Below are 15498 nucleotides of genomic sequence, written 5' to 3'. Positions count from 1 at the left end.
ACCAAACTTCAACAACATAAGGACAGATCCTTTTAGCGCTGCTGATGACACTGTGGACTGACGCCAATTTGACGCCAGGTTGTGTTCAAACAATCATGGAGATCTGCCGTCCCGGCGTCCGTCCTCCGAGGAATTGCAGAAGTAAACCTTAGAGGAGGATCCCTCCTTGTAAATTCACTTTCTTGGTTGGTTGGCAATTACCTGTGCCACACTTAAGAATTAACCCTTTTGGCACAGGGTATTAGGTCAACGAAATCGAACTGTAAGGATTAATTTCACACTTCTACAATTAATGCCTGCTTGGCGATTACAATATAATGTATATTCGAATTTAAGAATATAAATGAAATTATTATTTCTGGTCTCTGGAAAGAAAATGTTACAGATTTGTTAAATTTAGATGTTAAAACTATTAAGCTATTTGCTATTGGGCTACTACCCGACTAGCAAATGACGCTAATAGCTGAAGGCCTTGAGTGACCAAAGTTGTTAGCTCAGTGAGGGTTTTAGATGCATTTGAGCTTTGGTTCCTTGCAGGGCGCTGGTTTGTGCCATCAGAGGGTGGTCATCTGCGTTTTTTGAAATAGAGAGGAGGTCTGCCTCTGCCCAACGACCAGCACTTTTCCTCTGTATGACCTGTTTTGTGACAGGAATTACAGAATCTGCTCAGTTTGCCACCGTGTGGCTTTCTGAATTCTCCTTCAAATGAGGGATTTTCATGACATTCTAACACAGCTACCTCACCATGTATTTGTTTTCATGACTCAATTCTTGTTGCCCAGCTAACAATACCTTCGAATGTATTTTTTGCTGGAGAAGCACCATACATTAGCGATTGCTGTACACGCGGCCTGCATTTGTAAGTAGTAAGTCAAGGAGAGTTACATTGTTGTGGTTGACACCCTCAATTCCAGAATACTCCTCAAACAGTTCAAACATTTTCTCTGCACGTCTCAAACGATTCTTCAGTACCCTGTTTCCGATTGAGAATCAGTTCCCATCCAACAGGACTACAACCACGTAGATCGCGCAGACATTGTTTTAATCTATTAAAGATTCCACTCTCAGGCTCATTTTGATGCATTGACTGCACAATGGTGCCTGTCATCAAAGCCGGTGGTATCTTATAGTTCAGGACATCTGGAATTGAGCTGATAACAATTAGCCAAATATCTTTTGGTTCAAGCTGAAATGCATGTTTTAGGCTAACAACGTGTCTCCACCATGGTTCGAATGGCCCTTTCAAAGGGAATGGTCCGATCTCTGCTTTAAACGAGCTACATTCAGTTACCGTTAGAGGACGCCGAATGGTTGACTCTGTGCTGTTTGGGTGCCGTATCACCTTAAAGGCTGAAACAAACACCTCGTTCAAAACTTTATCGCATGCTTCATCTGTGTAAAAAAGGTACAGGGTTATTAGAGCAGGCTGACTCGTTTAAGAAGCGCACATTTTTAGTCCCATCGCTGTTGAGCGTTTTGGGAGAAATGGACTTTTCAACAATTAGTTTAGCCTTAAGATCTGCAATGGTGTGTTTGTGATTTTTACACTTTTCAGTCAGGGCTAACTGCTCAGCTAGTAATTTATCTAGCTGTGTTTGAAGATCTTGGATCTTTTCCACAGACAATTTTGCCTCTGCACTTTTAGAATGCACTTCTTCACATTTAGCATCTATAAGCGAAGATAGAAATGTTATTGACTTATCCAGCCGTTTATAACTTATGAAGTTTAAAGCCTCAATTATTTTATCATGTTTTGATTTCTTCTGCTTGCTACCCACTGGTTCCCACCAAGTGAGAATTTCACTGTCAATAGCGTCCATGTTAAGACCTTTTTTTACTGAGTTTATGCAGTGTATGCGCGACCTTTTCGGCCCATAGTGTAAACAGGACAGAATCTTTATACATTTTCCGATTTATATTTGGGGGAAATTTCTTTCCCTGAAGCTTTGAATATAAAAAGGTTTTTGTTTTAGGATTAATGATTTGCCCGTTCAGTTTCTGCTCAAAATTTTCAAGAATTAATGAGCATTGTGAATCACATTATAACCACATTCAGCATAGATACACACACGTGTTTAATTCAGTTCACAGGATAGGCTATATGGCCTTGAATACATCAACAGCCTTTACCTAAGTGTTCCAAAACACTTACAGTAAAGCAATCCTGTGTTTAAAGAATAAACTTACATTAGCCTATGTTCACGTAGAGTAGCACAACAACTATACAGTGTGTTCTATGAGTGCGTTACATTGTGAAGCACAACTCCAAATTTGAAAATACAAACTATTGTATTATTGCTTTTTAATCCCATCTGTTTTACAGTGGATACTTTCAAATGCAATATAAATTTTGCTTTATCATAAACAATACATCGATCTGCCTCATTTATAAAATCAAGTGTTTCCGATCGTTTACAAACTGATTTGTATTTCTGTTGTTTGTCGATTCTCTTCACGTTAGCTGGTTTGTTTCCACAAAGCCACTACAACATGACGCTAGACATGCAAGTTTGTTTTATAGCTCCTCAAGTAACGTTAAGGCTACCCGAAAATCATTTGGAAGATGTTATTCCAATTTTAGGTTTCATTTCTTTTCTCTTAAGCAAACAAGTATCCCTGCAAACATGCCCCTGCGGGGCCGACGCTGGCTTTTTGTGGGCACAGTGGGCTAGGGCCAGCCCACGCCAAACCTAAACAGGCCCAGTGCGGGTTGCCCAGACGAGGCCCACAGCTTTGGGCTCACTGCGGGCTATCAGTGAGCAGCCCACACTAGCGGGCTGCCCACATTAAGCCCATGATGGCCCACTGTGGGCCATCCCATTCGGGCCCATGAGCAGGTTTTGCACCTTTGGGCCCATGCGGGTTTAGTTTAGGTAGCCCACATTTAGATTTGCCCACATGCCCACAATGTCGTCAGTACGTCCTCTAATCATAATAACTTGGTAATTTTAATTCTCTTAAAAATTAAAACAATAAATAATATATATATATATATATATTAAGAGAATAAGAAAGCACTAATATATATATATATATATATATATATATATATATATATATATATATATATATATATATATATATATAAAGAGAATAAGAAAGCACTAATAACTTGGTAATTTTAATTCTCTTTAAAAAAAATTTAAACAATTTAAATATATATATATATATATTTAAATTGTTTCAAAATGTTTTATTTTTTTAAGATATATATATATATATATATATATAAGAGAATAAGAAAGCACTCTTTATATAAAGATGGTAATGAAATTACGGGCCTGTTGCAGTTTCATTCCACACTTTATGTTAGCCTACATATTTATATTACACGTTGCTCTTGACTTTATATTACATGTAGGCCTTTATATAATACAGATGTCATGAAATTGCTTTACAATAAAAGTAAAAGCAAAATGGTATTAAAAAGCATAATTGTCAACTGAATGGGTCATAGAACTACACAATGAGTTTAAATTCATTATATAAAATTAATGATATTTTAAATTGTTAAATGTTATAATTCTACATGTTTATTTAAATGCTGCGTGCCTTTTGACGTGTTCTATGGTTTCAATATGGGCGTACGTGCGCGAGTCGCATTCAAATCTGATTCAAAGACAGGAGCGCGCGCGAGCAGATGGAAACCATGGAAACGAGGAAACCCATCAACTGACAAACAGCAAACTAGCGTCTCTCACTGTTGTTTTCTCTGCTTTCAGGTAAGTCTAGTTACCAAAATCACACAAATAATACATACAAACCTTCCTGATATATGTCTTACGTGTAATTGATACACTTCTGTTGAATATTTACTTTATAGAAATAGTTTTGTGTCTTCGATAAAGTCCGTTAGCATCTGACTGAACCGTTTTCAGAAGAGCTAACGTTAAGTTGTTTACGTTACAATTGAGCTCTTGTTTTACATAAGTGTGGGTTTTTAACCACATTTTTGTGTTGATAACAGTTTTTGATAGTTTTGTTTTGCTGGTAATTTGTCAATGGGTGATTGGAAGTTAGCTAAGTTAATTTATTTAACCTTGAAAGAATTCATTGTAACGTACTTAATGACGTCATTTACAAATATTGGTAATAAGTGATTTCAGAAGGAACAGGAAAAAAACACAACAAAGGGGAATTATTGTTTAATCATGATAATTATTTCCTATGCATTATTGCACAATATATTACCTTAAGATTTTTTATGTATATTCTTTAGCTATGCTCTAGCTTGCTTCCTTGTATTAAACCCTTTGTTCTATTGTAAATTCAATGTAATATTGTTGGCTCTGTGACACATTGCATGTTATTTTCTTGAAGATCATCATAGATGTCCTGCTGCACCCCCTGGGGTCCAAGACAATCTCCACGGCTATGACCTCGACTATAGTAAGCAAAACTTCATACATACTGTTTAATTGTTGTGGGTCTGTAGGATTTATTATTTTGAATGAAGTCTCTCACTTTAAATTCATTAATTACAGTTTTTTTCAGTGACATTGTACTTGAGAAGCTAAATAATAGGTGGCAAATATAATGTTATAATAGTCATAGTTATAATAATTCAGGATAATAGTCATGGGTATATATATATATATTATTTTTTTATTTTATTTTTTCTCTGGGTGTGTTTTTAATTATGTTGGCCAATGAGACACCATACTGTCCAACTCAAAGCTATTTTTTTTATGTATGTTTGACTGATAAATACTGAAATTCTTTTTACTTTCAAATGCTGATTTCAGGGGGTTATGGCTGTGCTCTTGTTACCAGATGAGATATCATTTGATCCTGTGATTCTTCAGGACAAGATCTTGATGCCATCCACACCCAGTACATGACGAAGGTGAGTTTCACAATAGCTATATCACCATCACAAACCAAGAGGCCAAACACAACAGGCCTTCATCCATATGAACTCACCCATATGTAGGAATAGGTTCCGAAACCCGGTATTAAACATTAAACGGGCCCTGGGGCCAAATTAAGAAAGACTGCAGTATCGATAAGCTCAGATGTTATCAGTTCTGCTGACGGTACTGAAGAAATTACACACACACTGTTTATTATAGACATTATCTTGTGTCATTGTCATGTGTTTTTCAGGCTGGTTGTTTGTCATTTTGTAAGAGTAGAGAGAGGCTGTACCTCAGTCAAGACTTATTTTACATTAGATAATTCAATTTCCGTACCTGATAAGTTAGATTTTCCGAAAAAAACTTCATGCACTGCTTATTTCAATTGTATTTTTCTTCTATTGAATTTATCAATACTTGTAATTTGTTATAATTTTCAATGCAGATTCACTCAATAATCTCTTGAAATTTGTTTTTATATCGCAATATATATAGCAGCAGATAAACAAAATATTTTATTTAAGGTTTTTAGTATTGTGCAGCTCTAATATTGAGCATTTAACCTGATTGAACCTGGAATTGTTATAATAACCTGGAATAATTTGTGATACCAGATGTATGATTATGTATGATAGATTTTGAACTGTATTTTTTTTTTTTTTTTTTTTTTTGCAGGTTTTCTGGGATCCACAGTGGAAGGCATCAAGGCGTGAGATGTTGGCTGGACAGATGTACCTGTACACCACACCGACCTCTGCTTTTACATGGATGGCGGATTACTATCATGTTCTGTAAAGGTTTCATTATAGCAAAACAGAGCACCTGTGACAGTGGAATCTGTAGGTGTAACGTAGTCAGTTAAAAGTAGTCAGGTGTAAAGTAGTCACAGAGAGAACTTTTTTTTTTTTTAAGTTTCAAACTTTTTTCTCTTTCACAAAAAACACTGCAGTTACAGCTTTTCAAATTCTTCATTGGAGGTGTACAAATAATTTTCTTTTTTTCAAATCACAAAAAGGGCTGTGCAAAAATTAATTGCAATTAATCGCATCCAAAATAAAAGTCTGTGTTTACATAATATATTTGTGTGTGCTGTATATAATTATTTTGTATATATAAATACCTATGCATGCATGTATATATTTAAGAATTATTTGCACTTAAATTCTGTGTATATATATATATATATATATATATATATATATACATACTCTATATTATATAAATATAAATATTTTATATATGAATAACACATTTTCTTAAATATATACATGCATGTGTGTGTATTTATATATACAATATAGGGCTGTGTAACGATTAATTGCATCAAAAATAAAAGTTTGTGTTTACATGATATATGTCTGTATAATTATTTTGTATACATAAATACACACATATGCATGTATATATTTAAGAAAAATGTGTTATTGATATATCAAAGATTTATATTTATGTATAATATTAATTTTGTATAAACATATATACAGTACAAGCATGCAAATATTTCTTAAATATATACATGCATGTGTGTGTATTTATATATACAAAACAAGTATACACACTACACAAACGTATATAATTTATGTGAACACAAACTTTTATTTTGGATGCGATTAATCGCCATTAATCGTTTCACAGCCCTAATACAAAATAATTATATACAGCGCACACAAATATATTATGTAAACACAGACTTTTATTTTGAATGCGATTAATCGCAATTAACTTTAGCACAGCCCTGTAAGAAATGTATGCTGACATTTAAGGCACGGCCACGCGGGGGGTTTGAGCATATGTGACTGTGAATGAAAAGTGAAGTGTGACCACATGAGAATAGCCAAACAGTATAGATGATTCACAAAATTATACACCAAGAAATGTGCATAATTGGCCAAAATGTTACTGTTTATCAACAAAAATATGACCCTATGAGTTTGGTAATTTTTAGAATAGGATTTGTGCACCTGCAATGAAGATTTTAACTGATGTTTTGTGTAACTGATGTGTTGTGTTTGTGAGAGAGAGAGAGAAAGCAAAGAAAAAGAGGTTTGCAACTCATAAAACATTTTCTCGAAGACTAAAAATCTACAAATTGCACTGTTATAGGGACTCTGTTTAGCTTCAATATTACTAGATATAATACAGTGTCAATCTTATTAACTACTATTTATTTTGTATAAAATCATATACAGTATACAGGTAAAAAATTTGGAAACATTTTGGAAGAAGTCTATTCTGCTTATCAAGCTTGCATTTATTTGCATTTATTTAAAAAAAAAACAGTAATATTGTGAAATTTTATCATAATGTAAAACAGCTGTTTTCTATGTTTCTGTTTTTTATGTGAATATATAATAGTGTAATTATATTACATATAATAACCTGAATTTAATGTTTTATGTTTTGTAATTAATAAATACATTGATTTGAAATCCCTTTGACTTCTGTACATTTGTGAAAATACAGAAATTAGTTATGTGGTGACTGCATTCAGATGTATAGAATAATTGTTTTTCCCAAAGACTTATAGTTATATTAGCCAAAAAGTATTTATAGTGAAACAGATTAATTGTGAACTAGATCTATTGTTGTAGATGCCCTGTGTGTGCGGTGCGGGCCCTGTGTGGGCTTAGTGAGGGATTCCTTGGGGCTAAGTGAGGGCTGCCCATGCAGGGCCAACGTTTTGTGGGCCCAGTGTGCGGGCCCTGTGTGGGTTTAGTGAGGGCTAAGTGAGGGCTGCCCATGCAGGCCCAACGTTTTGCCAATGAGCAAATTCTCATGGGCCCTGCGCTAGCAGCCTGCAGGGGGCCCTTAGGCTAGCCCTAAGTGGGCCCGGACAGGGCCAGTGCAGGCTTGTTTGCAGGGATATCTTTAAAATCTATTACACTCTTTTATCTGCGCGCCACGGCCGTTATCGTGTCCTCACGTTTTAGTTTTGGACTAAACAAAGGGCTTTCCGACCCGTAACAATGCAAACAACATTTTCTCAACACTTTTCGAAAGGGTAGAAAAATGTGACTTACCACAGCGGCAGAAGAAAGGAAGATGTTCAAACCTCTTGTTGATTTTAAGATTCCCGTACTTAATTGGTAGCTACTTAATTGCTCGCGAAATCCATCTGTTGCGATCACGGAGGCGCAGGGTTGCCAACTCTCACGCATCTGGCGTGACACGCATTCAGCCTCAATCTCACGGTCTCACGCTCAACATAGAAATCTCACGCTAAATTAGACATTCTTCTGTGCTGTATTTTTTTGTATTACTATAAGCAAGTTCAGGCTACTGATTGGACGCAGAGAAAAATCGAGGAAAAAGATTACACTGACACCAACAGACTAGAAAAGTTTACTCCTGATATGGAGCGTTTTGGCGCTTTTAAATGTGACAGAACGCACTCGCGTCAGTTCAAACGGCACGTGATACAGTTGCCTAGGCTACAACACCCACAGGGCACGAGCAAAATACTATATCTGGTAATCTCCCGCTTTATATTAACAAACTGTCAACACGGGCTTTTGCGATGCACAGAGAGACGCTGCGCTGCCTATGACCTTGAACGTGAGTTGAGAGCGTACATTGGCACTACGTGCCTGTCTTTTTAGCAAAAAAGATATCTTTCACGAAATATCTACAGTGGCGTAGGGCGAGGGCGTGAGGTGCTTGATAGCAAATTTTGACGCGTTCGACCCGAGTTCGAATCCGGCTTTTGCCTTTAAAGGTTCTCTAAGCGATGCTGGGCCAAAACATTTTTTGTCACATACATCAAACGTCTCCTCACTATCGGTTAGCTGCCTGTCCCCTAAACACACTGTAAAAAAACGCGGTCTCTGTAGACACCACAGGCTCCACAAACGGCAACAAAAACAATATACAAACAGTGTTCCAGCCAATCACTGGCAATAAGTATTTGAGGGTGGGTCTGGGGGGTTAGTGCGTGCACACATGAAGGGTGTGTGTGTGTGAAGGAGAGCAGCGAAGCATCAGAGGGAAGTTTGAAAAATTACAGACACACGACCAAAGAGACGTCGTTCTGAGGAACAAATTAAAAAGAAGAAGGAGTCGGATAAAGAATGTGCGAAGTTCCGAATTTACATCGGTAGCAAAGCTTTTGAACGATGGCGAGAACTCCGGCGGCAGAAGGGCTTCCAGTCCGACATTCAGGTTGCTCTGTTTTTGCTTGACAGGTGGGTAACGTTAAATTGTTTTTTTCTTTTTTTTCTTTTTTCTGTTTTCTTCTAAAAATGTTCGCCAAACCCACACAGGGATATAATTAGCTTGAACTATGCATGTTCACAATTATTTCAGGAAGCACGGAAGCACGGGGGAGGAGATGAGATGCGGAGGAGGGAGGGTCTAGCTCCGATTTGTTTGAAAATATTAGAACGTGAACACCCAGGATCGCTTTGAGAACCTTTAAGTCTCATGGCCCTCTATCAGAATCCAGAGTTTTGAGAAGATTGGAGAAACTTAATTTTTCGCCTGAAAAAAAAAAAAAACGAAAGGGGTACCGCTGTCATTTTTTTTTCGGGTTGAATTTTTGAGTTTCGATATCTCAGCTCTGGAAGGGTCTAGAGCTTCCATTTTTGCGGCCAGGTTTAAGTCTCATGGCCCTCTATCAGAATCCAGAGTTTTGAGAAGATTGGAGAAACTTAATTTTTCGCCCGAAAAAAAAAAAACGAAAGGGGTACCGCTGTCGTTTTTTTTTTCGGGTTGAATTTTTGAGTTTCGATATCTCAGCTCTGGAAGGGTCTAGAGCTTCCATTTTTGCGGCCAGGTTTAAGTCTCATGGCCCTCTATCAGAATCCAGAGTTTTGAGAAGATTGGAGAAACTTAATTTTTCGCCCGAAAAAAAAACCACAAGGGGTACCGCTGTCGTTTTTTTTTTTTCGGGTTGAATTTTTGAGTTTCGATATCTCAGCTCTGGAAGGGTCTAGAGCTTCCATTTTTGCGGCCAGGTTTAAGTCTCATGGCCCTCTATCAGAATCCAGAGTTTTGAGAAGATTGGAGAAACTTAATTTTTCGCCCAAAAAAAAAAACGTAAGGGGTACCACTGTCGTTTTTTTTTCGGGCCCAATTTTTGAGTTTCGATATCTCAGCTCTGGAAGGGGCTAGAGCCTCCATTTTTGCACTCAGGTCTAAGTCTCATGGCCCTCTATCAGAATCCAGAGTTTTGGGAAGATTGGAGAAACTTAATTTTTCGCCCAAAAAAAAAAAAAAACGTAAGGGGTACCACTGTCGTTTTTTTTTCGGGCCCAATTTTTGCGTTTCCATATCTCAGCTCTGGAAGGGGCTAGAGCCTCCATTTTTGCACTCAGGTCTAAGTCTCATGGCCCTCTATCAGAATCCAGAGTTTTGGGAAGATTGGAGAAACTTAATTTTTCGCCCAAAAAAAAAAAAACGTAAGGGGTACCACTGTCGTTTTTTTTTCGGGCCCAATTTTTGAGTTTCGATATCTCAGCTCTGGAAGGGGCTAGAGCCTCCATTTTTGCACTCAGGTCTAAGTCTCATGGCCCTCTATCAGAATCCAGAGTTTTGGGAAGATTGGAGAAACTTAATTTTTCGCCCCAAAAAAAAAAAACGTAAGGGGTACCACTGTCGTTTTTTTTTCGGGCCCAATTTTTGAGTTTCGATATCTCAGCTCTGGAAGGGGCTAGAGCCTCCATTTTTGCACTCAGGTCTAAGTCTCATGGCCCTCTATCAGAATCCAGAGTTTTGGGAAGATTGGAGAAACTTAATTTTTCGCCCAAGAAAAAAAAACGTAAGGGGTACCACTGTCGTTTTTTTTTCGGGCCCAATTTTTGAGTTTCGATATCTCAGCTCTGGAAGGGGCTAGAGCCTCCATTTTTGCACTCAGGTCTAAGTCTCATGGCCCTCTATCAGAATCCAGAGTTTTGGGAAGATTGGAGAAACTTAATTTTTCGCCCAAAAAAAAAAAAAACCGTAAGGGGTACCACTGTCGTTTTTTTTCGGGCCCAATTTTTGCGTTTCGATATCTCAGCTCTGGAAGGGGCTAGAGCCTCCATTTTTGCACTCAAGTCTAAGTCTCATGGCCCTCTATCAGAATCCAGAGTTTTGGGAAGATTGGAGAAACTTAATTTTTCGCCCAAAAAAAAAAAACGTAAGGGGTACCACTGTCGTTTTTTTTTTTCGGGCCCAATTTTTGAGTTTTGATATCTCAGCTCTGGAAGGGGCTAGAGCCTCCATTTTTGCACTCAGGTCTAAGTCTCATGGCCCTCTATCAGAATCCAGAGTTTTGGGAAGATTGGAGAAACTTAATTTTTCGCCCAAAAAAAAACACGTAAGGGGTACCACTGTCGTTTTTTTTCCGGGCCCAATTTTTGAGTTTCGATATCTCAGCTCTGGAAGGGGCTAGAGCCTCCATTTTTGCACTCAGGTCTAAGTCTCATGGCCCTCTATCAGAATCCAGAGTTTTGGGAAGATTGGAGAAACTTAATTTTTCGCCCAAAAAAAAAAAACGTAAGGGGTACCACTGTCGTTTTTTTTTCGGGCCCAATTTTTGAGTTTCGATATCTCAGCTCTGGAAGGGGCTAGAGCCTCCATTTTTGCACTCAGGTCTAAGTCTCATGGCCCTCTATCAGAATCCAGAGTTTTGGGAAGATTGGAGAAACTTAATTTTTCGCCCAAAAAAAAAAAACGTAAGGGGTACCACTGTCGTTTTTTTTTTCGGGCCCAATTTTTGAGTTTCGATATCTCAGCTCTGGAAGGGGCTAGAGCCTCCATTTTTGCACTCAGGTCTAAGTCTCATGGCCCTCTATCAGAATCCAGAGTTTTGGGAAGATTGGAGAAACTTAATTTTTCGCCCAAAAAAAAAAAAACGTAAGGGGTACCACTGTCGTTTTTTTTTCGGGCCCAATTTTTGAGTTTCGATATCTCAGCTCTGGAAGGGGCTAGAGCCTCCATTTTTGCACTCAGGTCTAAGTCTCATGGCCCTCTATCAGAATCCAGAGTTTTGGGAAGATTGGAGAAACTTAATTTTTCGCCCCAAAAAAAAAAAACGTTCGGGGTACCACTGTCGTTTTTTTTTCGGGCCCAATTTTTGAGTTTCGATATCTCAGCTCTGGAAGGGGCTAGAGCCTCCATTTTTGCACTCAGGTCTAAGTCTCATGGCCCTCTATCAGAATCCAGAGTTTTGGGAAGATTGGAGAAACTTAATTTTTCGCCCAAAAAAAAAAAACGTAAGGGGTACCACTGTCGTTTTTTTTTCGGGCCCAATTTTTGAGTTTCGATATCTCAGCTCTGGAAGGGGCTAGAGCCTCCATTTTTGCACTCAGGTCTAAGTCTCATGGCCCTCTATCAGAATCCAGAGTTTTGGGAAGATTGGAGAAACTTAATTTTTCGCCCAAAAAAAAAAAACGTAAGGGGTACCACTGTCGTTTTTTTTTCGGGCCCAATTTTTGAGTTTCGATATCTCAGCTCTGGAAGGGGCTAGAGCCTCCATTTTTGCACTCAGGTCTAAGTCTCATGGCCCTCTATCAGAATCCAGAGTTTTGGGAAGATTGGAGAAACTTAATTTTTCGCCCAAAAAAAAAAAAACGTAAGGGGTACCACTGTCGTTTTTTTTTCGGGCCCAATTTTTGAGTTTCGATATCTCAGCTCTGGAAGGGGCTAGAGCCTCCATTTTTGCACTCAAGTCTAAGTCTCATGGCCCTCTATCAGAATCCAGAGTTTTGGGAAGATTGGAGAAACTTAATTTTTCGCCCAAAAAAAAAAAAAAAAACGTAAGGGGTACCACTGTCGTTTTTTTTTTTTGGGCCCAATTTTTGAGTTTCGATATCTCAGCTCTGGAAGGGGCTAGAGCCTCCATTTTTGCACTCAGGTCTAAGTCTCATGGCCCTCTATCAGAATCCAGAGTTTTGGGAAGATTGGAGAAACTTAATTTTTCGCCCAAAAAAAAAAAAGTAAGGGGTACCACTGTCGTTTTTTTTTCGGGCCCAATTTTTGAGTTTCGATATCTCAGCTCTGGAAGGGGCTAGAGCCTCCATTTTTGCACTCAGGTCTAAGTCTCATGGCCCTCTATCAGAATCCAGAGTTTTGGGAAGATTGGAGAAACTTAATTTTTCGCCCAAAAAAAAAAAACGTAAGGGGTACCACTGTCGTTTTTTTTTCGGGCCCAATTTTTGAGTTTCGATATCTCAGCTCTGGAAGGGGCTAGAGCCTCCATTTTTGCACTCAGGTCTAAGTCTCATGGCCCTCTATCAGAATCCAGAGTTTTGGGAAGATTGGAGAAACTTAATTTTTCGCCCAAAAAAAAAAACGTAAGGGGTACCACTGTCGTTTTTTTTTCGGGCCCAATTTTTGAGTTTCGATATCTCAGCTCTGGAAGGGGCTAGAGCCTCCATTTTTGCACTCAGGTCTAAGTCTCATGGCCCTCTATCAGAATCCAGAGTTTTGGGAAGATTGGAGAAACTTAATTTTTCGCCCAAAAAAAAAAAAACGTAAGGGGTACCACTGTCGTTTTTTTTTCGGGCCCAATTTTTGAGTTTCGATATCTCAGCTCTGGAAGGGGCTAGAGCCTCCATTTTTGCACTCAGGTCTAAGTCTCATGGCCCTCTATCAGAATCCAGAGTTTTGGGAAGATTGGAGAAACTTAATTTTTCGCCCAAAAAAAAAAAAAGGTAAGGGGTACCACTGTCGTTTTTTTTTCGGGCCCAATTTTTGAGTTTCGATATCTCAGCTCTGGAAGGGGCTAGAGCCTCCATTTTTGCACTCAAGTCTAAGTCTCATGGCCCTCTATCAGAATCCAGAGTTTTGGGAAGATTGGAGAAACTTAATTTTTCGCCCAAAAAAAAAAACGTAAGGGGTACCACTGTCGTTTTTTTTTCGGGCCCAATTTTTGAGTTTCGATATCTCAGCTCTGGAAGGGGCTAGAGCCTCCATTTTTGCACTCAAGTCTAAGTCTCATGGCCCTCTATCAGAATCCAGAGTTTTGGGAAGATTGGAGAAACTTAATTTTTCGCCCAAAAAAAAAAAAAACGTAAGGGGTACCACTGTCGTTTTTTTTTTTGGGCCCAATTTTTGAGTTTCGACATCTCAGCTCTGGAAGGGGCTAGAGCCTCCATTTTTGCACTCAGGTCTAAGTCTCATGGCCCTCTATCAGAATCCAGAGTTTTGGGAAGATTGGAGAAACTTAATTTTTCACCCAAAAAAAAAAAAAGTAAGGGGTACCACTGTCGTTTTTTTTTCGGGCCCAATTTTTTAAGGTTTCGATATCTCAGCTCTGGAAGGGGCTAGAGCCTCCATTTTTGCACTCAGGTCTAAGTCTCATGGCCCTCTATCAGAATCCAGAGTTTTGGGAAGATTGGAGAAACTTAATTTTTCGCCCAAAAAAAAAAAACGTAAGGGGTACCACTGTCGTTTTTTTTTCGGGCCCAATTTTTGAGTTTCGATATCTCAGCTCTGGAAGGGGCTAGAGCCTCCATTTTTGCACTCAGGTCTAAGTCTCATGGCCCTCTATCAGAATCCAGAGTTTTGGGAAGATTGGAGAAACTTAATTTTTCGCCCAAAAAAAAAAAACGTAAGGGGTACCACTGTCGTTTTTTTTTCGGGCCCAATTTTTGAGTTTCGATATCTCAGCTCTGGAAGGGGCTAGAGCCTCCATTTTTGCACTCAGGTCTAAGTCTCATGGCCCTCTATCAGAATCCAGAGTTTTGGGAAGATTGGAGAAACTTAATTTTTCGCCCAAAAAAAAAAAAACGTAAGGGGTACCACTGTCGTTTTTTTTTCGGGCCCAATTTTTGAGTTTCGATATCTCAGCTCTGGAAGGGGCTAGAGCCTCCATTTTTGCACTCAGGTCTAAGTCTCATGGCCCTCTATCAGAATCCAGAGTTTTGGGAAGATTGGAGAAACTTAATTTTTCGCCCAAAAAAAAAACCGTAAGGGGTACCACTGTCGTTTTTTTTTCGGGCCCAATTTTTTTTTAGTTTCGATATCTCAGCTCTGGAAGGGGCTAGAGCCTCCATTTTTGCACTCAAGTCTAAGTCTCATGGCCCTCTATCAGAATCCAGAGTTTTGGGAAGATTGGAGAAACTTAATTTTTCGCCCAAAAAAAAAAAACGTAAGGGGTACCACTGTCGTTTTTTTTTCGGGCCCAATTTTTGAGTTTCGATATCTCAGCTCTGGAAGGGGCTAGAGCCTCCATTTTTGCACTCAGGTCTAAGTCTCATGGCCCTCTATCAGAATCCAGAGTTTTGGGAAGATTGGAGAAACTTAATTTTTCGCCCAAAAAAAAAAAAACGTAAGGGGTACCACTGTCGTTTTTTTTTCGGGCCCAATTTTTGAGTTTCGATATCTCAGCTCTGGAAGGGGCTAGAGCCTCCATTTTTGCACTCAGGTCTAAGTCTCATGGCCCTCTATCAGAATCCAGAGTTTTGGGAAGATTGGAGAAACTTAATTTTTCGCCCAAAAAAAAAAAAACGTAAGGGGTACCACTGTCGTTTTTTTTTCGGGCCCAATTTTTGAGTTTCGATATCTCAGCTCTGGAAGGGGCTAGAGCCTCCATTTTTGCACTCAGGTCTAAGTCTCATGGCCCTCTATCAGAATCCAGAGTTTTGGGAAGATTGGAGAAACTTAATTTTTCGCCCAAAAAAAAAAAACGTAAGGGGTACCACTGTCGTTTTTTTTTCGG

The 15498-nt window shown here is 38.7% G+C and overlaps 1 protein-coding gene and 1 long non-coding RNA gene across 2 annotated transcripts; one reads left to right on the top strand and one right to left on the bottom strand.

Moving 5' to 3' along the window:
- Window positions 1–251: 251 nt before the first annotated feature.
- On the bottom strand, window positions 252–2858 carry LOC148977416 (uncharacterized). The gene is given in 6 exon segments (XM_089116623.1): window positions 252–699; window positions 769–846; window positions 849–949; window positions 951–1010; window positions 1224–1392; window positions 2807–2858. Coding segments are annotated over 6 exon segments (594 nt in total). The 3' UTR covers window positions 252–565.
- Window positions 2859–3523: 665 nt separating this feature from the next.
- LOC120469213 (uncharacterized) lies at window positions 3524–7023 on the top strand. The gene is made up of 4 exons (XR_005620345.2): window positions 3524–3722; window positions 4321–4389; window positions 4746–4846; window positions 5532–7023. It is a non-coding gene; the product is annotated as an uncharacterized LOC120469213 (long non-coding RNA).
- The last annotated feature ends 8475 nt before the right edge of the window (window positions 7024–15498 follow it).

This window comes from Pimephales promelas, chromosome 10 (assembly GCF_988280905.1).
Source record: "Pimephales promelas chromosome 10, fPimPro1.hap1.1, whole genome shotgun sequence".
NCBI lineage: Eukaryota > Metazoa > Chordata > Actinopteri > Cypriniformes > Leuciscidae > Pimephales > Pimephales promelas.
This window is presented reverse-complemented; position numbering and strand designations above follow the sequence as displayed.